This window comes from Podarcis filfolensis (assembly GCF_964270895.1).
Source record: "Podarcis filfolensis genome assembly, chromosome: 18".
Classification (NCBI taxonomy): Eukaryota; Metazoa; Chordata; class Lepidosauria; order Squamata; family Lacertidae; genus Podarcis; species Podarcis filfolensis.
Window position 1 is genome coordinate 1,961,384 of NC_139622.1, and position 25,230 is coordinate 1,986,613.

General features: G+C 50.8%; 1 protein-coding gene across 1 annotated transcript; it reads left to right on the forward strand.

The window, feature by feature from the left end:
- Nucleotides 1-210: 210 nt before the first annotated feature.
- DDX49 (DEAD-box helicase 49) lies at nt 211-11,674 on the forward strand. Its single transcript, XM_083594676.1, has 13 exons — nt 211-431; nt 783-906; nt 1,567-1,652; nt 1,851-1,972; nt 3,973-4,160; nt 4,734-4,874; nt 5,998-6,073; nt 6,505-6,581; nt 7,056-7,153; nt 7,319-7,393; nt 8,707-8,795; nt 9,327-9,398; nt 10,309-11,674. Exons 1-13 carry the CDS (start codon nt 227-229, stop codon nt 10,486-10,488), a joined length of 1,533 nt encoding a protein of 510 aa, XP_083450802.1. The 5' UTR covers nt 211-226; the 3' UTR covers nt 10,489-11,674.
- Nucleotides 11,675-25,230: the final 13,556 nt, after the last annotated feature.

A 25,230-nucleotide genomic window follows, 5' to 3' on the forward strand; every position in this document is an offset into this window, starting at 1 on the left:
AAGGGAAGAGGGACCCGCTCACTGCATACGGGCTCCGCCTGCTGGAAAACAAGCAACTAAGCTAATATTTTAAACAAAACAACCGCCCTCTTCCTGTCAGAGCCACTGAAACCCATGAACCCCGCATAGGAGTTGTAAGCGCCGGGAATAGGGCTTCGTTTATTGGGCCGCAATGCATGCTGGGCGTCGTAGTCCATTGGAGGGGAGCGCGGCGTGACGCGAGCACATGCGCCGGCGCCTGTCGCGGTGCCTTGTGGGATTGCTCCCCTTCCTTTCGCTCTTTCCTCCTCAGCGGCGAGGGGAGGCAGCTCCGGCCATGTCCGGCTTCCGCGCGCTGGGCTTGTCGCCCTGGCTGGTGTCGCAGGCAGAGCAGCTAGGCCTGTCGAGGCCCGCGCCGGTGCAGGAGGCCTGCATCCCGCCCGCCCTCCAAGGTAAGCCCGGCTCCCTCGCGCCTCAGGAAACGGACACGCAGCCCCGCCCACTCCTGCCATGGGGAGCTAGGCCCCGCCCACCCTATTGCTATTGAAGCCGCTCCCACTTATGGAAGCCACGCCCCTTCCGTGAGGCCCAGCCTCCTGTTCTTTTGGCCACGCCCCTCCGCAGACACCCCGCCCCTTCACACATGCTTGGCAAGGTCTGTTGAGCCCCCTCTCCTCATTGCTCCAAAGCCACTGCCTCAGCCTTTCCTAGGAACGGCTGCCCTGGCTGGGGAAAGAGTTCCTCTGAGCACATGCAGAGCGCCTCCCCACTTGCTGCCCTTCCCATCTGCTTTCCTCCCGCAGGCCGTGACTGCATGGGCTGTGCCCAGACTGGCAGCGGCAAGACGGCCGCCTTTGTGCTGCCCATCCTGCAGAAGCTCTCAGAAGACCCGTATGGCATCTTCTGCCTGGTGCTGACGCCCACAAGGTAAGAGCCAGACTGCTGCTTTTTCGGGTCTTGCTGGAGAAAAGTCCTTGGTCCTCGTTGAGGGCGGCCCCTGCGTTGGACCAGCACTCAGATATCATTGTGGTTAATTGAATTATTATTCTTATTTATTAAGTTCGTATAGGGACACAGGTGGCGCTGTGGGTTAAACCACAAAGCCTAGGACTTGCCGATCAGAAGGTTGGCGGTTCGAATCCCCGCAACAGGGTGAGCTCCCATTGCTCGGTCCCAGCTCCTGCCCACCTAGCAGTTCGAACGCACGTCAAAGTGCAAGTAGATTAATAGGTACGGCTCCGGCGGGAAGGTAAACGGCATTTCCGTGCACTGCTCTGGTTCGCCAGAAGGGGCTTAGTCATGCTGACCACATGACCCGGAAAAACTCTGCAGACAAATGTCAGCTCCCTCGGCCAGTAAAGCAAGATGAGCACCACAACCCCAGAGTCATTCACGACTGGACTTAACTGTCAGGGGTCCTTTACCCTTACCTTTAAGTTCAGATAGCGCTTTTTGTCTCAGAGCAGTTCACGGCAATATAAAAAACAAGAAATACATCATTATCATCATCATACCCCACTCTTTTCTGTGGCACGGTGCGAAACAGCGGCGTGTTTTTTTAATCTCCTGCCATTCCTTCTCCGGCAGGGAACTGGCCCACCAGATCGCCGAGCAGTTCCGGGTCTTGGGGAAGCCGCTGGGCCTAAAGGACTGCATCATCGTTGGTGGGATGGGTACGTAAGTCCTGCTCAGAAAACGGAGGGGTTCTTCCTGCACCCTTCTCCCAAACAAAATTAAGGACATCTTGCTTGAAGGGCCACCGAGCAGCTGAAGATAATTTATTGGCAAATCTGCGCAGAGCAGGGTGTGGGGGTGTCACTCTGCGCCCTTGGAGAGGGGCTAAGGTATCCCCTTCTTTTCCCACTTTGCAGATATGGTGGCTCAAGCCCTAGAGCTGTCCCGCAAGCCCCACGTCGTCATCGCCACCCCGGGCCGGCTGGCCGACCACCTGCGAAGTTCCAACACCTTCAGCCTTCAAAAGATCAAGTTCTTGGTAAGTCCCAGAGAGTGCACCCTAATTTCCAAGGAAGGCCCTTAGTTCGGCAGCCAGTCAGCACCTGGCCACCTTCAAGCCTCTGCAGGGCTGTGCGATGCCTCTCTCCTCACAGCGGCTTAGAAAGCTTTTGGTTTTTTGCATTTCTGTTTCTGTTTCTCAGCAAGAAAAAGTGCAAATGCAGCAAAAAAAAAAAAAAAAGAATAAACAAAAAAGAAACAAAGGACGTGTCATGTATAATTTAGTTGCAAGTCCTGCATTACCGGAGGTGGGACTAGCTGGCCCTCAGGGTCCGTTCCAACACTGCAATTCTATGATTATGTGAATAAAAAATATGAACCGTAAGCCTTCACAGCCTGGAAGGGCAAAAGGACAAAAACGCAGCACAGCTCCAAAGGGATAGGCAACTATTAGCATAGATTCCCTTTGCAAATAATAAAGATTCATAAAAATGAAAGTATTATCTGCCTCCCAAGTTCCATTATTGTTGTGAATAACAGTTCTATAGAGTCTTAAGCGAGCCAGACATTCACATATACTGATGGTTTTGCAGGCGCCCATGTGCAATGCCCACTTTATGCAGAACCAAGGAATCGATTTATAAAACCTTTCTGCAGGAAAGCAGCTTAACCATGGCGGAGAGGGTGACTTTACAACTTACAAAGTTGCTCTCTATGCTCTGACAGCCGGGAGGATTAGGGCAAATAAATTAGTTAAATTAGCCGTTAATTGTAAAGGGGACCCTGAGATCTAACTTACACAATCTGCATGCAACTCCCCTTTATTTTATCTTGTATATGGATAATGTCATGGCATTCAGCTAGCACAGTAAAAGTTTGATTGATATACTGATGCACTCAGAGCTTCCTCTGCTGGTCTGAATGCTTCATTCAATATACGGCCTTGGCCCAGTATACCTGAAGGAGCGTCTCCACCCCCATTGTTCAGCCCAGACATTGAGGTCCAGCTCCGAGGGCCTTCTGGCGGTTCCCTCACTGCAAGAAGTGAAGTCACAGGAAAGCAGACAGAGAGCCTTCTCAGTAGTAGCTCCTGCCCTGTGGAATCCCCTCCCATCAGATGTCAAAGAAATAAACAATTATCAGATTTTTAGAAGGCAGCTGAAGGTAGCCCTGTATTGGGAAGTTTTTAATGTTTGATGTTGTCTATGTATGTGCTGGAAGAGTGGCTGGGGAAACCCAGCCAGATGAGTGGGGTATAAGTAAATAGTAGTAGTAGTAGTCCCCCTCCGCCTTCCATCAGCCGTGAACGTTGGCTGGGGCTGCTGGGGGTCCCTTGCCCTGGGAAGGAGTAGAATGGCCTGCCTGGAGGTCTGACATTCCCATGTGGTTTTATGCTGTATGTAAAGCAGGGACAGCGGTTAGAACAAAGAGGAAAATTTAAAGGTGGAAAACTATAGAACAGGCATGTACAGTTGCACATGGGTTAGAATAGCAAGGTCCAAGTGCCTTACCCGATTATCAAGTGTCATTCGAGGTTTGCCAGGCTTGTGACAAAGGTTGCCTTGAAAACAATGGTTCTGCTGTGTATGTCGTAAAAGACTGCCAGATCATAAAGCAAGTGTCTGGCGCTTCTTGCCCTTGCCCAGATCTCACATTAGGCGTCATTTTCTCCATTATGGCTAAGGGGCAGTGCAAGGGGTGGCAACCACCCAGTGTCAGATTTGGGGCTGTTTTTCATTGAATTGCATTTACTATTCAGGCTGTCAATATCAGACAGAAGACCAATTCTTTTAACAATACATTGGTATAATCAAAAACATTCAGTGGCGTTTATTTTGGAAAACAAACAATATTTTCTTTAGTAATGTTTATCCTTTCTGTCAAAAGCAAATGCCAAAAATCTTGCACCAACTTAAAATTCCCGCATGCTTTCCAATCCCTGTCTTTCCCTGGGAGGATTTCCCTTTCTGCTCTGTCCTCTTCCATCTCTGGCAGTTCACTGGTGACACACCTGTCCCTGCCCCCTCCATTTTGGCTCAGGTCCTGGATGAAGCTGACCGACTGCTGGAGCAGGGCTGCACCGACTTCACCAAAGACCTGGAAGTCATCTTGGCAGCAGTCCCAGCCAGCAGGCAGACGATGCTCTTCAGTGCCACTCTGACCGACACCCTGAACGAGCTCAAGCAGATCGCCATGAACAAGCCCTTCTTCTGGGAATCCAAATCCGAGTGAGTTTGACCTCCAGGCTCTGAGTGGTAGACAGTGTACATCAAGGTTTCCCAAACTTGGCCCACCAGCTGTTTTTGGACTACAACTCCCATCATCCCTAGCTAGCAGGACCAAGGGTCAGGGATGATGGGAACTGTAGTCCCAAAACAACTGGAGACCCAAGTTTGGGAAATCCTGGCTTAAGAGATACCTGAATGGATAGATGAGAGGCAGCCAAAATGTCCTAAACATACGTTATATTGTTGTTGTTATACAGTATATTGTTTTATTATATGGATGATGATGATGATTCGGAGGCCTCACAACAACCCTCTTGTGGCTGGCTCAACCTGCCATCTTCTTGCCCTGTTGCAAATGGAGGGGAAGAGGCTCTATCTCACACTTTGTATGCTGAGAGGTCCCAGGTTCAGTCCCCTCCTTTTGGAGAGTCAGGAAAACCACTACTGGAGACTTGGGGCCACCAAGAGAGGAGACGGCCTTGTGCTGGGGAGGCACGGAGCCTGGTCTGGTGCAAGGAAGTTCTTAACCTCTCTGTCACCCCTAACTGGGCCTCCTCTTCCCCATCCTCCCAGAGTCCGGACAGTGGAGCAGCTGGACCAACGCTACCTGCTGGTGCCTGAGAAGGTGAAGGACGCCTACCTGGTCCACCTGGTCCAGACATTCCAGGACGAGCATGAAGACTGGTCCATCATCATCTTCACCAACACGTGCAAGTGAGTCTGGGTTGGCCTCCCTCTGTTTCTCTGCCACTCTTCCCTGCTGGCTCAAAAGCTCACCTTCCGTTTTTAATTCCCAAGAGGGGAGAGTTCCCCAGGCTCACAGTTGGCTTGGAGGCAATCCTGAACTTCTGCTCCAGGGAGGGGCAGGTGCCAGGTTCAGCCCAGACTCCTCACTCCTGTCCCCGGAGGATTAACTGAGGCTGTCATTGGCTCCTAGCTATGATGGCAATACTCTGCCCTCCCCTGTCTGGAGGGAATAAACACCTCTGGGTAACAGCAGTTGCTGAGCAATCACAAGCAGAGAGAGTTGCTTTGCTCTGATCTTGCTTGTGGGCTTCCTGCTTGGGGCAGGTGGTTGACCACAGTGAGGACAGGATGCTGGACTAGATGGTAGGGAAATTCTTATGCCCTCAGGGCTTTAATGATAGCAGGCTAGAACCCCATAGAGTTCCGTCTTTGAATTCCCATTGCTGGGGAAGAGCAGGAGAGGGCCCTGGTGCCCTTCCAGGGGGCTTCCCTTAGGGGCTTCTGGTTGGCCCCAAGATGCTGGACTAGATGGAGGACCTCCTTGGGCCTCTTTGGATGTTCCCCTTGCAGGAGGATGCCTTTGAGGTGGCCGAAGGGCAGTTTGCTTGTGCTCAGAAGCACTCTTCCCTGCCAGCTGCCTTGTGGAAGCTTTTGACCTGTAGAAGAGAAACAGCTTTGCAGATAAAAGAATATTCTTGGGCAGGAGAGAAAAAGGTGCCAGGGTAAGACAGAAACCTTTTTGGCTCTTTCCAGTATATTGCATTCCCCTCTAGGCAACTCAGGGTGATATTTGCAAGGTTGGGAAGTCAGTCCTCTGAACAGCCCTGCCAGGTAAAGTACAGCTAGCTAGAGATGAGGGTGTTGTAGTCCAAAAACAGCTGGAGACCCAAGTTTGGTCCTACATTAGTAATTTGTGGTCACAGAGAAGGGAAGCAACAACCATAACGGAACACCCTTGGCCCCCTGGATGTAGCAGAGGGTTTCCAGTCAGCTGCAGTTCCCCTGAAGTGCCAAGGTTGACCCTCTTCCCCTCCAGAGAGCAGGGGCTGGGACAGGCAAGAGGAAGGACTTAGATCTCTTGTTCTTGCAGGAACTGCCAAATCCTGAATATGATGCTCAGGAGGTTCAACTTCCCTTCGGTGGCTCTGCACTCCATGATGAAGCAGGTGAGCCAGAGGCTGGCAGAGGCCTTGCACTAACAGCTGGAGGGGCAACACACAGGGGGGAGGGAGGGGGGCAAGCGGAGCCACATGCTGATGTTTCTTAAAGCAAGACGCAGTTGCTGTGTGGATTCCTTGGTGTGAGAGAATCCGTGGTCCCTCTTGGTTTCAACAGGAGCCCGCCCCGGGGTGGGGAGTTCTTGCTGGGGTTAGTTCTTCCTTCCTCTGCTTTCCTCCAGTGGGTGGACCATACCTTAGTGGGGAGGGCACCTGCTTTGCCTGCAGGTTTCACCCCTGGCACCTCCAGTTTAAAAAGGGTCCGCCAACAGACAGGGGTCTCTGCCTCCCCACCCACCTGGACTAAGTGCCCAGCCACTTCCTACATTTCCCTGCTCTGACTGCCTTTCCCCCTTCTCTCTCTCCACTCTTTCTAACAGAAGCAGCGCTTTGCAGCCCTGGCCAAGTTCAAATCCAGCGTCTTTAAGATTCTCATTGCTACAGATGTGGCCGCCAGGTGGGTCCTGCCTATCATTCTTAACCACCCGCTTCCATCTATATTTAATATCCTAATTATTTTTCACTGCTGCTCACAGCTCAAGTCCTACTTGTAGGTTTATCTGACTGCTTAACTTCTTCAAATACTCTGCAAAGGGTTCCACTCCTCCCTTAACAATGATTCCTCCTGATCCCTAATTTTTGTTGTCATTCTCGCCAACTCCACATATTTTATCAGTTTATTTTGCCCTTCCTCTTTGGTTGGTGTTTCTTGGTCTTTTCACCTTTGTGCATAGATTATTCTTGCTGCTGTTGTCACATACAGAGAAAAATTAAAAGTACCTTCTTGGGAACATCTGAGTTTGTTATCCCTCTCTGGTGCTTTTAAATGTATATATTTCCCCTTTTTAATTTTTGGTAGGGACAGTGTTGGGTGGACGGTTCTTCCCAACTTCTAACCCTGCCCCTCTCTTCTTTGTCTCTCTCAATTCAGAGGCCTCGACATCCCCACAGTCCAAGTGGTCATCAACCACAACACGCCGGGGCTCCCCAAAATCTACATCCACCGGGTAGGCCGAACTGCCCGGGCAGGTAAGGATGGCTGCTACAACCTGCTGATTAGTCACCATATCAGAGGAGGAACTGGCTCCCACATGGATGGAACATGCAGCACTTTCTTTCGTATTGGGGGTCCCTGGTGGGGAGGAGAATTGTCCTGTGTTCATGAACCCCCTTCTTCTCTCCACCCTTCCCCAGGCCGAAACGGCATCGCCATCACGCTGGTGACGCAGTATGACATCCACCTGGTCCACGCCATCGAGGAGCAGATCAGTGAGTTGAGAAGGAGAGCTTGGGAGCGACAGCCCATCGCACAGGAACTGCCAAGTTACCGATTTGGCGGCTCCTCCAGCCACCTGGGAAAGAGGGCGATGCAAATGGCTGGGAAGGGCTGACATGGCAGCACAACCTCCCTCCAGCCTGGTGCCCTCCAGGCGGGAACAGCTCCCATCAGCACCCACCCAGCACAGAGTTGTAATCTGAAAAGTCTGCAGGGCAGCGTGTTGGGGAAGGCTGCAGTCAAGCCCTAGTCAGCTTTGCTGACATTTATCAGCCTCCCTTCCCACTGGCAGACCACTCATTTTGCAGTTGCTTCCTCTCACCTGGTTCTTCACACCATTCCTGGTTGCCACCACTGACCCTGTTTTCATGTACAGTGGTACCTCAGTTTAAGAACAGTCCTGTTTAAGAATGATTTGGTTTACGAACTCCGCAAAACCGGAAGTAGTGTCCTGGTTTGTGAACTTTACCTCAGTCTAAGAAGGGAATTCAAACGGTGGCAGGGCACTGGCGCTGGGAGGCCTCATTAGGGAAAGCACGCCTCGGTTTAAGAATGGTTTCGGTTTAAGGACGGACTTCCGGAATGGATTAAGTTCGTAAACCGAGGTACCACTGTACTTCATTTGTGTTTTAAACTTTTAAGCTCCTTAGAAACCCGCTCTGACCTTAAGCAACATATACATGTTCAGTAACAATAAAACCGGCCAATAACAGCAGCCAGATAGAAAGCCAAAAAGGCTGAGGAGGTTCGATGGAGGTTCTAAGAAATGTCTCAAATCCTTGCCCAAGATGCATCCTCATCACCCTTGCGCCACCAGTTCAATTCTGGAAGCACTGTGTGAGCAGAGGCCCCCATTGGCACTCACCTAAAAATAATATTTTTATTATTTATACTGCACCCATATGGCTGGGTTACCCTGGGTGGATTTGAACACGTATAAAAACATAATATAACATCAGACATTAAAAACTTCCCTGAACAGGGCTACCATCAGACGTTTTCTAAACATCAGATAGTTTCTTATCGCCTTGACAACTGATGGGAGGGCATTCCACAGGGCGGGCGCCACCACCGAGAAGGCCCTCTGCCTGGTTCCCTGTAACCTCACTTCTCTCAGGGAGGGAACTGCCAGAAGGCCCTTGGAGCTGGACCCAGGCTGGACGATGGGGGTGGAGACGCTTCTTCAGGTATATGGGGCCATTTAGGGCTTTAAAGGTCAGCACCAGCACCTTGAATAGGGCTCAGAAATGTGCTGGGAACCAGTGTAGATCCTTTAGGAACACCCCCATGCCTTTCTTCCTTGCAGAGATGAAGCTCCAGGAGTTCTCCGTGGAGGAACACACCGTACTGAACATCCTTACCCAAGTGAACGTTGTGAGACGGGAATGCGAGATTGTGAGTGAGGGCTTTGGGGTGGGCCGGGTTGTAGTGTGGGAATACCAGTGAACTTTGTGGGGAAGCACAGATTTGAGCTCTGATCTCCCCACTCCAAAATCGATGTTTTAGCTTCCTCCCATTTCCCTGCCTCCCCAGGTAAAGCAGAATGGAAGCCTGGGGATACATATATGCTTTGAAAACAGTGGTTCCATGAACTCACCCCCAGCATCCCCTGCCCTTTAAAAAAGCATTATTCAGAATAGCAGTTCGCATGACCCACTAAGCAAGATAACAACACAATGAAATTCAAAACACTCGCAATTAATTTCATGTTTGTTCAAAATCTGATTAAAACCTTTTTAGTTTAATTAATTCAGCAAAACTGATGGAATCATTGGTCCAGCGATATCAGCTTTTCAAATCCCAGTAGTCCTTTACAGCACCAGCCCCTCTGTAGGTAATCCCTCTCGCCACCCCCACCCCCCGACAGTACTGCCCGCTCTCGGAAACAGTGCTTTAAAACAACCTTTATGTTTATTTTCTTTGTAGAGATTGGAGGCGACCGATTTTGATGAGAAGAAGGAAATAAACAAACGGAAACAGATGATCCTAGAAGGAAAGGTGCGATCATTTTGGGGGAGGGGATGGCCCTGTGTGTCCCTGCCTCCTCTGGAGCAATTCCCCCTCTTGCCACATCTGTTTGCCTTAGGTGATCTTTAGGAGCGCCACATCTGCAGCAACTCTAGTTGCAGCTCCCTTCAAGGCAGAAAGGCTCTCTTGGCAGCACAGCTCACAACCCACAACCCACACCCCCTGCCCCCGCCTCTCCACTCCCTGCTCTCAGCAGCAGGCAGCCTTGGCTCAGCCAGATTTCAACATCGCAGTGTATCACCAGATCGCGATGTTTGGCTGGTGATTCATCGCGATGTTGAAAAGCTGACATCACCCAGCCCCTAGTCCAGGGGTTCCCAAACTAAGGCCCGCGGGCTAGATAAGGCCCAAGGTACTCATTTATCCAGCTCGCAGCGACGCCCACTGCCACCGCCCACTCGTACCGGCGCTGTGCTGCACGGCTGCCCACTTCCAGGTCAGAAGAGCACCAGAAATAGCTTGTGTGCACGCGCAAGCGTTATTTGCAGTGCACATCCAGGTCGGAGGAGGCCTGTACACATGCTCACAAGCTATTTCCGGTGCTCCGACCTGGAAGCGTGCCGGAAATAGCGTGTGCGCACGCGTATGGGCATACGCTCCCCCACCCTCCGGCCCACTGCGCGATCGGCGCTGGAGTCACCGGCCCAAGGCGCGGTAAGTTTGCTGACCCCTGCCCTAGTCCTTGAGCAAACCCTGCTCTGTGCCCTCCCTCAGTAAGTGGCAGGTCCAGCACGGCCTCCAGCAGGTGCCCACCCAGAAGAGCCCTGGTCAGATGTCAAAACAAAGCCTGTGGGCAGTGGGAGACTGGTAAAGTCAGGATGCTCTGGCCAAGAGGGTCTGCTTCTCAGTCTCCTTGCCTTCTCTCCTCCTCGCTCCCCAGGACCCAGACCTGGAGGCACAGCGAAAGGCTGAGCTGGCAAAGATCAGGAAGAAGAATGTTGAGTTTCGGAGCAGAGTCCAGCAGGTCCTGGAAGACAAGAAGCAGGTTGTCCTCCATCGGAAGCTACGGAAGAAGCGGCAGCGGCGGCAGCAACGGAAGCAGCCGGCGGCAGAGAAGTGAGGCTGCCTCTCCCCGACCCCTCACCACCCGGGGTTCTTGTGCCTTCCGTCTGTTGTGGGGAAGAAGTGGCGCGGTCCCATCTCTTTGCCCACCAGGGCGGGCCCCAGGCTGAGAAGGCCACCCCAGAGCCAAGACGGGCTCCGTCAAAAGTCATTTCTTGGGGCAGAAGGGGGGGGGGACTGCAGACAGGACAGAAGGACGCTGGGAATCCAGTTTTATTGAAATTTTCCATGATACAATAAAAAGAACGGACTAATCTACAAAGTCTGATAACAAGAGAGAAATTAGAAGAAAAGAAAGGTGATAGGAAACTACAAAGCCCTCTCTCGCTCCTGTATCTAAACTTTTATCCCATACAGAGAAAGGTGAGCCTTCCCAACTCTCACCTGGGAGTATCCCTCTCTCTCCAAGCCTCTCACCCTGGGAGATCGCTGGGAATCCAGTTTCCCAGGAAATCTGAATACGGAACTGGGCACCTTATCTTCATCAGTTTACCGTGGTTACTCTCGTGCCTGTACAGAGGTATCTCTCGTTCCACACAGCTGGGACTTTTGTTCCAGTTGCTTTTGACCCCTCAAGATGGTCTGTTTTCAAACTTGTCCCTTCATTACAGGATCACCTTCAAACGAATTCCATAGTTACAAGACCACCTTCATTGTCTCCTCGATGTTTCTACTCTCTTCTGCTGACAGATTCCGAAAACAGTTGCACCACCCAGCTTTTCCTGGGTCCGTTGTGGTTTGGATCCTTAGGGCTGTGGCGACGGAAGGTCTCTCAGCCCCAGAAATCCAGCTGGTGGGAAAACAGGGTGCCTCCTATAAATTATAAGCCACGGGGAGGAGGAAATATCAGCGTTTCTGTCTAGATCTCATTTGGGGTGGCTGCACCTCCACTTGGAAGTTGGGCTGTTAAGATTTTCAGGAAGAGAAGCTGAAACCTGCCACCAGTGTATTCAGTTGCAAACTTGACACATTCTCAGGGTTCTCGTCCCATGAGGAAGAAGTCGGGAACAGAAGAGACAGGCCAAAATGAAAATTTGTGAGATGACTGTCCTCCTGCTGCAGAGTCTTTGCCCTGCGTGGCTGGAGGGCGCCAGGTTGGAAAGGCTAACCCTAACAACTAAGACCAGTAACCCCCAAACTCTCTGTCAATAAATACAAATTCTGGTGAGTCCAACCCTCCCAAAGTGCCTCTCTGCATGAGTCTGTGCTCTTTCTTGGGTAGCGAGCAGGTAGTTCTTTGTCTTACACGTATTTCTTTTCCTGAGAGGAAAGGCTGAAGGAAATCAGGGTACAGTTGAAATATGCCTTCAGTTTTAATCGGGGAGGGGGAGCCCAGTGGGGGGCAGACATGCAGATCATTTAATAAAGGTGACTTTTTAGAACTATGATTTGGCCTTGGATAGTTTGGCATTCACAACAACAAACCAAAGAGCCAAGGCCCTAGCCCTCATGCCCACAACGCAGCCCTGTCTCGAAAGTCAGAAGGGGGCAGGGGAAAATGAATTCCAGGGAGTGGCAACCGCGGCTTCTCCCAAAGACACCTTTCTCCATCCTCCAGGTGGCCATACATCATCGTTGGGCACTGGAGCTGATGGGAGTTGTAGTCAAGCGACACCCGAAGGATGCCAGACGGAGGAAGGCATGGAGATCCAGCTCTGAGGGCCTTCTGGTGGTTCCCTTACTGCAAGTAGTGTGTCCCTGTGGAACACACTCCCACCAGATGTCAAGGAGATAAAGAACTATATGACTTTCAGAAAACATCTGAAGGCAGCCCTGCATAGGGAAATTTTTTTATGCTTGGTGTTTAATGGTGTTTTTATATATGTTGGAAGCCACTCAGAGTGGCTGGAGAAACTCAGTCAGATGGGCGGGGTACGACTAATAATAATATGGCTGTCTTGCATGAGGAGGAACACCATCCTAAATCATGCAGAATCTGCCTTCTTGCTTCAAACTGCAGAGTAGGGCTGGGTGATAGAGCGATATCTCACCCAAAACCGGTTTGAAGTCCATGTTATGATACCAGTTTCATAGTTTATGACCTGGCAATATATTGTGGATCTTTATGTGTGCGTGTGCACTATGCAAAAATCACAATGTGGGGAAAACCATTCCTATTTCAGACACTGAGGTATATCAGTATATTGCAATGTTTAGTCAGTATATTTAGTATATTTCGATGTTGAAAACCGGATATTGTCCAGCCCTACTGCAGACCATGTTTTTTACTGCAGACTCTTGCTTTTCCTTAGTTCTGACAGAGGACAATAATTTCCTTCCCCTCCAAAGGATCTGTGGTCTCTCCCTGAGCGTCTTTTTTCATGCAGCAGCTTTAGTATTAAGCACAGTTCTGAACTTTTCAGATCGGGATGCTCTGTGTCTCCCTCAACCACACCCTCGCCTAGCAGACAGGCCCCCCTACTCCCAGCCCCTCCAGAGTAGCTGCGCAGCACTGACAATGAGGGGCGGGACCCCAGTTGCTGAAGAAGCAGGCAGATCGGCAGAGGAATTTTGCTCTTCTGGTCTTGCCGTCAGCTGCTCCTCATCTGCCAAAACACCCCTCTGATCTCACATCGCGCTTCTGCCTTGGCAGAGATTAAAGAAACAGGTCTTGGCAGGCAGCCTTCATCTTCCTTATCACCTGCCGCTACCTTTCAAGGTGTTGCTTTTTTTGAAGCAGAGAGCCCCCGCCCCCCCCCTTGTTCCACTCCCAAACCTCCCCTCAGCTATTCAAGAAGAGAGCAGAGGCGCAAAGACTTGTGGGGATTCCAGCATCTCCAATCTGACTTGACGGCTCTTAGTGCATCATGCTGTTTGATTGTGGTTTTTGAAAAAACTTGCAGCTCCCTGCATATCGCACTCAAGTTTGAAGAGAGGGGGGCATATGAATTTTTTTACTATTCCTAGGGGAGTTGAAACACCAACACCATCCAGGCCAGAATAACTGCCTCCAGTTATTCCTGAACACTGCAGATTTTGAGATACAGGAAACTTCCTTCTGTCTAATCAGACCACGTGTCTATCTTCCTCAATACTGGCTCCAGCTTTCCAGGGTTTCTTTCAGACACGGTCTCACAGCCTGACCTGGATACACCATTGAGAATTGAACCTGGGCCTCCTTGAAAAGTACTGAGCCACAGCCCTTTCTTGAAATTTAAGGTGCTAGGCCTCATGGTTGTGAAAAGGAGCTGGTTTCAAGCAGGAAGCCTTGGGGAGCTGGTTTCTATCCAATCAGACTGCTGGCCCACCTGGCTCAATATTATCTACACTGACTGGCAGTGGCTCTTGAGGGTTTTGGAGCGGGGTTTGTTTCCCCAGCCCTAGATGGAGAAACAGGTGTATTGGGGGAGGGGCAGTACCTCTCTTGGGGGACACATCGTGCTCCTTGGGGCGCAGTTTGCCCACCTTTGGTCCCTCTCCTGCACTCAGCTCTCACCTGCACCTCCTCGAAGCTGTCAGCAGGCGACAGCAGCCACAATCCCCAGAAATGGCTTCGACTGCCCGACTGAACCAGGTGAGCGGAGCCTATGGGTCTCAAACCCTCGGTGAGTTAGGGATGTGCTTTGCATTGAAGAGAGGCTCTGGTGGCTGAAGTGGATGAGACCAAGGGGGGGTCCAAGGGTCAAGAAGGCAAGTTCTGCCTGTGCTGTAGAGGGAAGTGAGGGGCAGGTGGGGCCCGTCCACCTGGGAAGGGAGTCCATCTAGGAGAAGGAAAACTCTGATTCTGAAGCTCTGCTGCCTTGCAGGATATCTTTGGAAGAAGAAAAGACTCAGAAGCAAACGCTCCACAAATCCAGAGTTCCTATGGCGTCTGGAAGGTGCCTTGTACACCTGCTGCAGCCAAGCAGGTTCCAAACATCTTGCTCTTCTTTGGACCCCCTCAATGAGGCCGTGACACACAGCCCAGGCTTGTACCCCAGAGAGGTCACTTGGGTGCTGCAGCCATTTGACTTCAACCCTGGCGGCACCCACTGTGGTCTCTTAAGGCAGCCTGGAGGCTTGAACCCGGGACCTTCTGGGTGTGAAGCAGGTGCTCTGACCACAATATCCCTTTCCTTAAATCCAGGCTGCGCCTTTGTGCCTCAGCTGCTGCTCACATGTTCCTGCTCTCATTCTCCATCAGCTGAGGTTCTTGGAGGGGTTCCCTGATTCGGTTGCCATGGACACCGTTCCCAAGGTAGCAACTCCACTCCATCCACGCCTCTTTCAACTCTTCCCCTTCCGCTGTTGGGGTGCGCCAGCCACAACCAGAAGAAGAAAAGAATCACACACACCCATTGCAACAAAGAGATTGCAGCAGCAAACGCTTTTCAAGGACTGACTTCGCGGTGGGCAAACAATTGAGGTGCAACCGCTCTGCCTTTCTTGTAAAGGAAGTGGCAACTGCTACCCACCAACCCATTAAACCACCCGCCACTGGAGGCCTTGTTTATTACCTTGTTTGCTTATTTATTGCGTTTTACCCCAACATTTTTCTCCAAGGGGCTCAAGGTGGCTGGCTTGGCTCTCTTCCTCCCTATTTATTCTCACAGCAACCCTGTGAGGGAGGACTAAGAATCATAGGCAGTGAAGGGACTGTACCTCAGGTTACAAACTTAATTTGTTCTGGAGGTCCGTTCTTAACCTGAAACCGTTCTTAACCTGAGGTACCACTTTAGCTAATGGGGCGTCCCGCTGACGCTGCGCAATTTCTGTTCGCATCTTGAGGTAAAGTTCTTAACCTGAGGTACTACTTCTGGGTTAGTGGAGTCTGTAACCCGAAGTGTTTGTAACCTGATGTAGCACTGTATGGCTCCCTGAGCGAGGCCAACATTTTTTGTCAGACGCAGGTCACCAATAAAGGAAATAAATTATTATTATTATTATTATTTGAATATTTATACTGCCCTATACCCGGAGGTCTCAGGGTGGTTCACAGAACAAAATAAAAATAGAAAACCACAAAATATATAATCAAAATAAAAACAACAACCCAATAACACACACACACACCAGTCATCTCCACTCACGGTGAAGTTAACTCTTTATTCAAGGAAATGGCATACAACTTAGCAACCCTTCCCCGGTGGTCTTGCCCCTATGGAGCCCTTGCCAGGACTGCAAGTCCCTGCCTTGCACCTTTTTTTTTTTTTTTAAATTATTTTTATTCAAAAGTTTTTCCATGTAAACACGACATACATAGACATACAAAAACAAAACGAAACAAAAAACATGTACCATTTCGTATCCTAATTTCTTATACCTTCCTTCCCCGACTTCCTCATACCTCCCATTTCTGTATTCCAAATTCTTATCAATTGTTCAGCAAATCTTCCCTTATTTTAGTTAAAGTTTAGACTAATCTTCCTTATTCTCCTTGTCTTAACCATTACTAATAGTAACCATTTACTTTCTAATCCAACATCATTCTAACTTTCATTAACTTTATAATATTTCTTTAAATAGTCCTTGAATTTTTTCCACTCTTCTTGCGCTGTTTCTCTTCCCTGGTTTCGGATTCTGCTCGTCATTTCTGCCAAACCCATGTAGTCTATCACCTTCATCTGCCATTCTTCCAGTGTGGGTAGATCTTGCGTCTTCCAGTACTTCGCGATGAGTATTCTAGCTGCTGTTGTAGCATACATGAAAAAAGTTATATCTTTCTTTAACACCCCTTGGCCTACAATACCCAAGAGAAAGGCCTCTGGTTTCTTGGTGAAAGTATATTTAAATACCTTTTTAAGTTCATTATAGATCATTTCCCAGAATGCCTTAATCTTTGGGCACGTCCACCAAAGGTGAAAAAGTGTACCTTCCTTTTCTTTACATTTCCAACATTTATTGTCAGGCAAATGGTAAATCTTTGCAAGCTTGACTGGGGTTATGTACCACCTATAGATCATTTTCATAATATTTTCTCTTAAGGCATTACATGCCGTAAATTTCATCCCAGTGGTCCACCCTGCCTTGCACCTTAAGGCTCCTCCTCTCCCAGATGTTTCCCAAGCAGTCTCAAACTGTGTCTGCACACCACTGGCCTCTGTTTTGCCTTCCGTGTTATTCTGCATGTTCTTGGAGAGAGCTTGTTGCAGTCAGAGAGGGAGACTCCCTGGTTCTTGACTCCCCTCCTCTGCTTCAGCCGGGAGTCTGAACTGCTCCCTGTCACAGACTCCTCCTGCTCACGAAACCCTGTTGCCCCTTCAGGATCCAACCCCTCCTCCCATTCTCCTCCCTCTGACCTCTCCTTGGTGTCCCACCTCCAATCCCCAGGCTCTGAGCCTTCCTCCTTTGGGGGGTCCCCTCCCGGCGCCCCCCCCACTCCTCTTTGCCCAGCCAGTCCATGACAGGCTCACCAAATGGACCTTCTCAATCATGGAGCGTCTTGGTTTGGCATCCCCTCAGCTCCTCACCCCGTGGGGGGGGGGGACTGCCTGCACTGCCCGAAATCTGGTGCTGCCTGTTCTCATGGGGAAACTGAGGGGCTGGGCTGGGGGTGGTGTTTGCCAGCAGTCACACCAAGGTGGGCAGCAACCAAAGCGGGGGAGGGGGTGTCCAGAGCCTCTCCAAGGTCACAGTCCAAACAAGGAGTGTCTGAACAAGGGAGGGCCAGGTGGGAGGCAAAGCCAGAGCAGTCTGCCTGTCCCCCTCCAGTGCAACCTGGCCGCCCCCCCCAAAGGTTTGGTGTAAGACCAGGGCTTCCACTGATGAGGAATCCCCCCACCCGCGAGGCCCTGGTGCAGCTGGCAAATCCAAGCCCTTTCAAGATCTTGGCTCCGACTCCTCTTGGCTCCCGCTGCTGATCCTGGACCAGGCAGTCAATCTCTTCTCTACCCCCCACCTTCCGACCTCATTTTGCCTGCTTAGCATCGGCCTTCGTAGTCTTGCTCTACAAGCCTGCCAGAAATTTGCTGCAGAGGCCTTCCGGACCCCCTCGCTGCCTCCTCACCTTCCACCAAACCTCAGGGCTTGGTGATGCTTATTTCTCAGCTTAGAAGCATTTTTCAGGTCGAAAAAGCCTCATAGGCAAGCTTGCAAATATCAGTGGGAAAGCTGGTGCTCTCTCTCTAAAAAAAGAAGACACATCACTAAAGGAAAAAGGTACTGGGAGGGAGGAGGAGTGGAATGGAAAGAGCAAAAGTGCTGGCGCCAGTTCTGCATGGCATAATTCTTCCTGCACAGGTGACAATATTGAGAGGAGGAGTCGGAAGTGGCTGATCTTTTGGCCAAATCCTGCATTGCAGGGGGTTGGACTGGATGATCCTCAGAGTCCCTTCCAACACTTCTGTGATTCTGTGATCCATGGTGAGAATCCCAGCTATCCCTCTCCTAGGGAATTTGATGGCTGTGTTGGGGGGCCTGCCTGATGCCTGTTCTTTGCCTGTTCACCCACCTTTTCCAAAGCGATCAGTACTTTTTGCCTGCCTCCTATGTGTTGAGTTATGATGTGTTGAGCCCAGAGGGCGAGGGAGCCCCAGAAATGAGCTGAGATGGGCTGAGAGTCTTAGTTCCCAAAGCTGGAAACTTCGTGCCCCCCAAGTCACCTTTATGGCTTCTGTAGGAACAGAGGAAAGGCTTTCTAGAGACGGTGTGAGCAACGTCAGGTGCAGACCTAGAAGGAGAACAAAAAGGAGCGCAGAGACGAGCCAAGCCTTTTTAAAAAGCATCAGATAAATAAAATACATCTCTTGCTCCTTCCACTTTTGCGGCCTCCGGAAGCGAATGCGGCCCCCGAGTTCCTCCACACCCTTGCTCTCTACAGCATCAAATGTTTGGGGGTGTTTTTTTTCCGGGAAGCCAGGGCTGTTCTCCTGGTGGAATCGACCAATGCATGTTCTAAATTGCAGATTTCTTTATTATTTCTAAGGTTCTTCCTGTGCTGTTAATGTGTGGGGCTGACAAGGCAGAAAGAAAGAACAGAAACCTGCCAGGCGCTGCCAGTCCTCTCCACAGAGGTGTGTGGGCTCCGTCCTCTCAACCTTGGAGGGAGGAGAAAACGCTACTCTGCTGTTCAAAGGGGGAAGCAGCCTTCCCTCCGCGAGGCTTTGCAAAGAGGCAAATGCTCCACTCCAGTGTGACAAACTGGTGGGAAGCCAGACATTTAATCAATTAACTGATTTAAAAACAAAAAAAAATTGAGCCGTTTTCTGCTCCTCATTTTCTGCTCTGGGCTGGAATCTTGCACGCATGTGTGGTTTCCATTGAGGAAATTAACCCCACAGATTAAGATTGTGCCCCTTGTTCAGGGTAGGATTCTGGGGGGAAAAAGAGGTATGTGTGATTGAGGCCTGGAACTAGTACACATTAGCATCTAAAGACAGGGTTGTGCAGTGGTTAGAGTCTAGGACGAGGACCTGGGAGAGACCAGGGTTCAAATCCCATCCCATCCGGCTGTGAAGCTGTCACTAGGTAACCTGGGGCCGGTCACTGTCTCTCTCAGCCTGACCTACACCACAGGGCTGTTGTTGCGGGGGCTGAATGAGGAGGAGGGAGATCCTTTTATCTGACTCGTGCCTCTGGCTTGCGTGGCTGGAAAGCGGAGAGGGGTGGGAGGGGGGAATGAATTAACATTTGCTGCCCCTCCCACTCTTGCACCTGCCCTCCACTGCCCTCTCCCCCCACCCCAAGGCTGCCTTTAGTTTGGAAAAGGGACCCCCATACACACCCCACCCCTGGACCCACATCTAACCTGCCTGCCCCCCAGTCTCCCTGGGAGGGAGTTGGCTGACCAGCCACTAAGCGGCAGCACTTGTGGGTCTTCTCATCCCTTTGGCCTCCTTTTTGAAAATTCCCTGGGAGGCGACAGGAAAGGGGTCACATGGGTCTGATCCTGCAGGCCTCGGCTCCTCTCTGCTTCAGCGCCAGCCTATTTAGCCAAGATTCCTTGAGAACTAGCAGCTGCTTTGCATTTTGAAACGTGGGTGCGGAGGAATCCAGCATGGAGCCCTGCGGAGGAGGAACCCATTGCTTGCTGCCTCCCAGAGCAGGACTCTGGATAGATGGGCCAGGAATAAGGGGACTTTTTAGGTTCCTCATCATCCTGCTCTCTTCTGCTTTGGTCAGGCCACACCTGGAGTCCAGTTCTGGGTGCCACAGTTTGAGAAGGATGTTGACAAGCTGGAAGGTGGGCAGAGGAGGGAAACCAAGATGATCAAGGGTCTGGAAACCAGACCATATGAGGAACGGCTGAAGGAGCTGGGGATGTTTAGCCTGGAAAAAAGGAGACTGAGAGCAGATAGGAGAGCCATATTCAGACATCTAAAAGGCTGTCACATGGAAGAGGGAGCCAACTTGTTCTCTGCTGCCCCAGAAAGGAGGATCCAAACCAATGGATTCAAACTGCAAGAAAGGAGATTCTGACTCAACATCAGGAAGAATTTTCTGTTTGTTTTTTTTTTAATGATATTTATTAGAAGTTTAAAAATTACAGAAAAAAGAAGAGAAGAAAACAACAAAAAATTAACAAAACATACATTACAATACATAAAAAACAAAGGAAAAAAAAACATAAAAACCAATACAACAATAACAATAACAATTAAAAAAACCCACATCCAATATTCCATATCTTTATCTTTCATTTACTTGTTTCATCGACCTCCTCACACCTCCCTTTTTGTATTCTAGTTTAGTTATTTGTTTCAGCAAATTCTTTCCATCTTTCTCAATTTTTATTGGGTAATTTATCTTAACAGTCTAACCTATTAATTAACTCAGCAAATCCTTTCCATCTTTCACTATATTCTGTCGTTCAATTTACCTTAATTTATTTTAACCTTATCTTACCATAAAATACCTTAAAGCTTAAAACTTAATACTTATTTATACATTATATCATTTCTACTAAAGCCAAATAGTTTCATTCCAACATTTTCCCTAATACTCGTTAATTTTACAGTAATTCCCAAAATAAATTTTTAAAAATCTTCATCCAACGTCCCTTCTTCCTGGTCTCGGGTTATGTCAGTCCTTACTGTCCATTCCATCTAATCCATCAACCTGGTAATCTTATGTCCGAGGCTCTTAAGTCTTTTCCATGTCCCTTCTGCAGATCTTCTTCTTCTTTATACCTGCACTTTACCTTGTCTTTTGTTGATCTCTTTCTTAGCTTCTTTCCTTTCTCATTGAGGAGTAGGTCTCGGGGAGACTCCAACCCAAAAATATCTCCATCTTCCCTCAGCAGATCAGCCCATTCCCCACAGTCCCATTCCCCACAGTCAACAGTGTAGCCCAGAAAGTATTTAAAAGCATGTTTCAAAGTCCCTCCAAAATTAAGAGCCCCCACAACTCCAGACCCCCCCTGGCCCACTCCAGATTCAATCTTCAAGAACAGCGGCTTATGCTCCTGCAGGGCCTCGGGTCTCTCCATTTGTGTTACTTGAGGTTCAGCAGCAACCTCCTCCATTGTCTTCTGCATTTGCACTTGCCCTGTCAAAACAGGTTCCTGGGTTGGTTCCTGAATGGTTTCTATATAAGTATTCGCTGTTTGTCCAAAGTTTTTGACTGCAACAGTCATCAAATCCATCTTCTCATGCATCTGGTCCAACAAAGCACTTGTCTTGCAAAAAGCAAGTACCAAAACTTCTTCTAAACACATTTTTATCCAAGGTCAGAGTCTGGTCCCACGATCCTAATCTCCACAGCTGTGAAATCCCCAGATCGACTCCAGCAACAATTTAACAAGCTCCCTCTAGAGGAGACAATTTCTATTTGTATCCATCTTTTGAAAGCAGGTCCAACAAAAGAAAATTACTTTCATTTTTCAAATTTTTTGTTTCTTTAAAATGCAAAAGGCAACATTGGAATCAATTTGTTTCTCTTCTTTAACTATCTGTCAAAAAACGTTCCATTCACAGTCAATGAACTTCCCCAAAAATTTCTGTCTCTAACACCCCGTTCCCAGGTTTGAGACCGTGGAAATTTATCTTTCTTTACTCTCTCTCCTGCAGGCTTGAACAATCAAAATTCCCCCTCTTTTCTCCTGCTTCCAAGAGGGGTTTTGGTGGTTGAAACTGAAGGAAATTTAGATCTTTATATACGACTTTCCAGACTTCAGCTTGCACAATTTTTGCTTTAGTCTATTTACAAAAGCGGAAGGCAGACTTCCTGTTTAGAACCTTCCCGCTTCAGTGCCAAATTAAAATGTTTCTTAATCCAATTTTCCGTTCTACTCATGGGTACTTGTTTAGAGTCCAATTGTCCACAGGAAAAAGTCAGCGCTCTCCGGCAACGGCTGTGCGGCTTCACTCCGTAAAAATAGCGGTCAATTCAAAACACCGCGCCACTCACCCCACGTCGCTTCGGATCCCCGAGAAAGGGTTTCCCTGGTGTCAGCCGAATCCCACGTTCCCAGGCTTCCTCCGCCTGGGATTTTTGAAGGGTCTCTGCCTTCGCCGTGGCGGTAAGACCCGATTTTCGCGGAGCGGGTTCCTCTCGGTCAGAGGAACTCCGCCATTGCCGATGGCGCTAACCCGGAAGTCCGATCAGGAAGAATTTTCTGGCAGTAAGAACCAGTGGAAGGGACTCCTTCGGGAGATGGGGGACTCTCCTTCCTCATAGGTTTTTATGCTGTTGGATGGCCACCTGCTATAGATGCTTTAGCAATGGAGGGGGTTGGACTAGATGACCCTCGGGTGTCCCTTCCACCTCTCCGATTCTCCTCTCCTACTGAGAGCCTACCCTTCCACCCCCCAGTTTAAGGAGAGGCTTTCCCTGCTGCCTGCAAGAGATGGAGGAATGCGTCTCCTTGGAACAGGGACAGAGAGCATCTGCCTCCTTCCAGATGTTATCTGTCCTCCGCTCCCCCAGCAGCCAGCAGGAGTCAGGGAGGACTGGAGTCGGCAAGGCCGCAGGCAATCCCCCTCCCTGGGCTCGGCAGCCCTCGAGAAACACCACCTCGCCCCACAACCATTCTGCCGGGATGCCCCCTTTGGAAAGCTGCCCCCGAGCACCCACAATTTCGTTGTTCTGTATGGGACAATGACAATAAAGATTATCGTATTGTATCGCAGGGAGTCCCACAGGTGAAGGACCCGCTGTGAGAAGCAGGAGGCTTTTCCACGCTGTCTCTTTCTCAGTCCCCTCCCCGAGCTGAGCTGAAACTGGAGCCAGAGACAGACAGGAGAGGGAAGATCCATCTGGGCTCCTCTCCTCTTTTTGCCCTGGGAAAGGGATGACCCCGCCGAGCCGGGACGTGGCTCCCGAGGGAGACGCTCGCCTTGGGGCTGCGCAAGGAAGCCAGCAGCGCGCTCTCCCCTTCTCTGCCCTTCCTGCAAGATTCTCCCCCCGGAGAATGTTTGCGCCGCCAGGAGGATGAGCGAGGGCGGCCTCTCCCTGAGGATGTGGGTGTCCGAGGCTGAGGAAGGTCACCCTCCTGGCTTCCTGGCAGCGGAGGCCTGAGGGGCCCAAATGTCCCTGGAGAAGATGCGCGAGTGACCTTGCGGGGGAATGCGGCTGCTGCGAGAGAGGCCGGAGAAGGGGCTGCTCTCCTTTTGCGCCGGGGCGCTGCTGGTCCTTCCTCTGGAAATAAAGTCACGACTCCAGTCCTCCTGGAATTACAGAGTCGGAAGGGGTTCCCGTGGTCATCTAGTCCAACCCCCTGCAATGCAGGAATCTCAGCTAAAGCACCCATGACACGCCCATCCAGCCTCTGCTGAAAAATCTCCAAGGAAGGAGAGTCGTCGAATCATAGACCCGGCCACGCTGCCCAGGGAGGCCTGGAGAGCTCCGTCGTCTGATAATGCCAAGGTTGCAGGTTCGATCCCCATATGGGGCAGCTGCCTATTCCTGCATTGCGGGGGTTGGACTAGATGATCCTCAGGGTCCCTTCCAATTCTACAATTCTATGAGGACTCATTTTCTGCCATCTCCCACCTGCCCCAGCAAAAAAACCCCATCTGAGCTGGAGCTGTGTTGGCACCCCCGGGTGGTGGTGGGGAGGTGGGGGCGCCCCCTTCCTTTCCATTGCCAGCCCTGCTCTCTCAACCTTCTCTCTGGCTCAGGGACAACTGGCAGGGAGCCGCGAGGAAGGGACGCCAGCAGAGGAGAGCAGCTCCCAGATGGAGCGCCAGTTGGCTTGGAGACTCGGATTCTGGCATCGCCCCGCCCGGACAGCTGCTAGATTGGATTAAATGCCCCGAGCACCCACTTGGGGAAGAGAAGGCGCAGCTCTCTCTCCTTGGACAGATTCTTCACACCAAGGCACCTTATTGAATTTGGGGTGCCTTCTACTGCTGAGACGTCCCCCCAATCCAGCCACCAAGCTTCCTCCCACCTTGTCTTCGCAGGATCAGGGCCCCACAGGCTTAGGCTGGGTGGGGCGGCGAGGCAATCCACCGGGTTTTTTGGCCCCTCCAGAGGGGCTCCCAGCCTGTGTGTCTCTGTGTCTTTGAGCAGGGCGAAGTACAGCCTAGTTTCGCCCCTGCCTCCTGCAAGGTGAGGAGAGGAACATACAGAGAGCCTGCTGAATCAGGCCCAGGGCCCATCTAGACAGGGATCCTGTCCTCAGTGGCGAAGCCGGAAAGCAAGATCCGAGCACAAGAGTAATCCAGCGGCTGTTATTCCAAAGCAATTGCAGAGGCATCCTGGCTAGTAGCCATCAGAAGAGTGAATCTGAAGTCTTCCAAAGGGTGTGGGAGGGAATTCCGTAGTTTCACAAGGTGCTTGATTGGTGCCATGGACTGGTGGGGGGAACAGAGGCGTGGTGGGAGGAACCAGCTGGGGACCCCCCAAGGGAAGGAGGCTCAGAGCCCGAAGGGGGGTGGAGATGAGTGGTCAGAGGGAGAAGCCTGGGAAGAGGAGGGGCTGGAAGCTGAAAGGGCGACAGGGTGTAGTGAGCGGGGAGAGTCTGTGCCAGAAAGATGCCCAGATGGGAAACCCGCAAGCATGACCCCGGCCCAAGAGCAACTCTCTCCCCTCCTGCGGTTTCCAGATACTAGGTCTCCAACCGTAGAGGCTCCCACTCTGAATCAAGGGGTCAGCCCAGCTGGCGTTTGCCCCCCCCCCCAACTCTATGGGTCTGGCATCTCTATGCAGCAAGCAGCCATTCTGGGGGTTGGGTTGGGCCAAAGGCACCCGCTTTGGAGACAGCGGATCTTTCTTCCTTCACTGCCCCCCCATCTCTAAACAGGAGTTTCAGATCTGACTGGCACCCATCCCTTTGGGGACACGTCAATCCCTCGCCTCTGCGGCTGTTGCCTGCCGGCTGCGCCTGTCAAACATGAAGCCATCCGCTTTCTCAGCAAATTCCTCCTCTTCCCCTCTTCCTCCGCCTGCTGCAGCTGGCAGGCTCGTTGCCCGACGGGGGTCCCTGAAGCCCCACATCTCACTCTTTGCACACCCTCACTTTGTCAGACATGAAGGAGAGACGGGGGAGGGGCAGCGGCGATGGAGAGCAAAAAATGGAGAATTTTCTGGGGAAGGGCTCCCATGGCGAAGCAGTCCCAGAGGCCACCACTGTCATGAGCCTCCCCCTCTCTCTGTGTATATATATCTCCAGCACTTTTCCTCCGAGGAGGTGAATGAGATCCATAGTCGTCCTCTCCCCCCACGCCAAGGTTGCAGGTTTGATTCCTGTATGGGACAGCTGCATATTTCTGCATTGCACAGGGTTGGAGTGATGATCCTCAGGGTCCCTTTCAACTCTACAATTCTGCTACACTCACAATAACCCTGCGAGGTAGGCAGTGGCGTAGCGTGGGGGTGCAGGGGGGGCCGGCCGCACCGGGTGCAACATCTGGGGGTTAGGGGATGCAAATCCACGGGT

Bases quoted from the DNA above. Each gene is read 5' to 3' on its own strand.
- DDX49 (XM_083594676.1), top strand. From the start codon at position 227: ATGCGCCGGCGCCTGTCGCGGTGCCTTGTGGGATTGCTCCCCTTCCTT. The intron at 1,653-1,850 runs GTACGTAAGTCC...CCCACTTTGCAG, and splicing joins CATCATCGTTGGTGGGATGG to ATATGGTGGCTCAAGCCCTA. The intron at 4,875-5,997 runs GTGAGTCTGGGT...TTGTTCTTGCAG, and splicing joins ATCTTCACCAACACGTGCAA to GAACTGCCAAATCCTGAATA.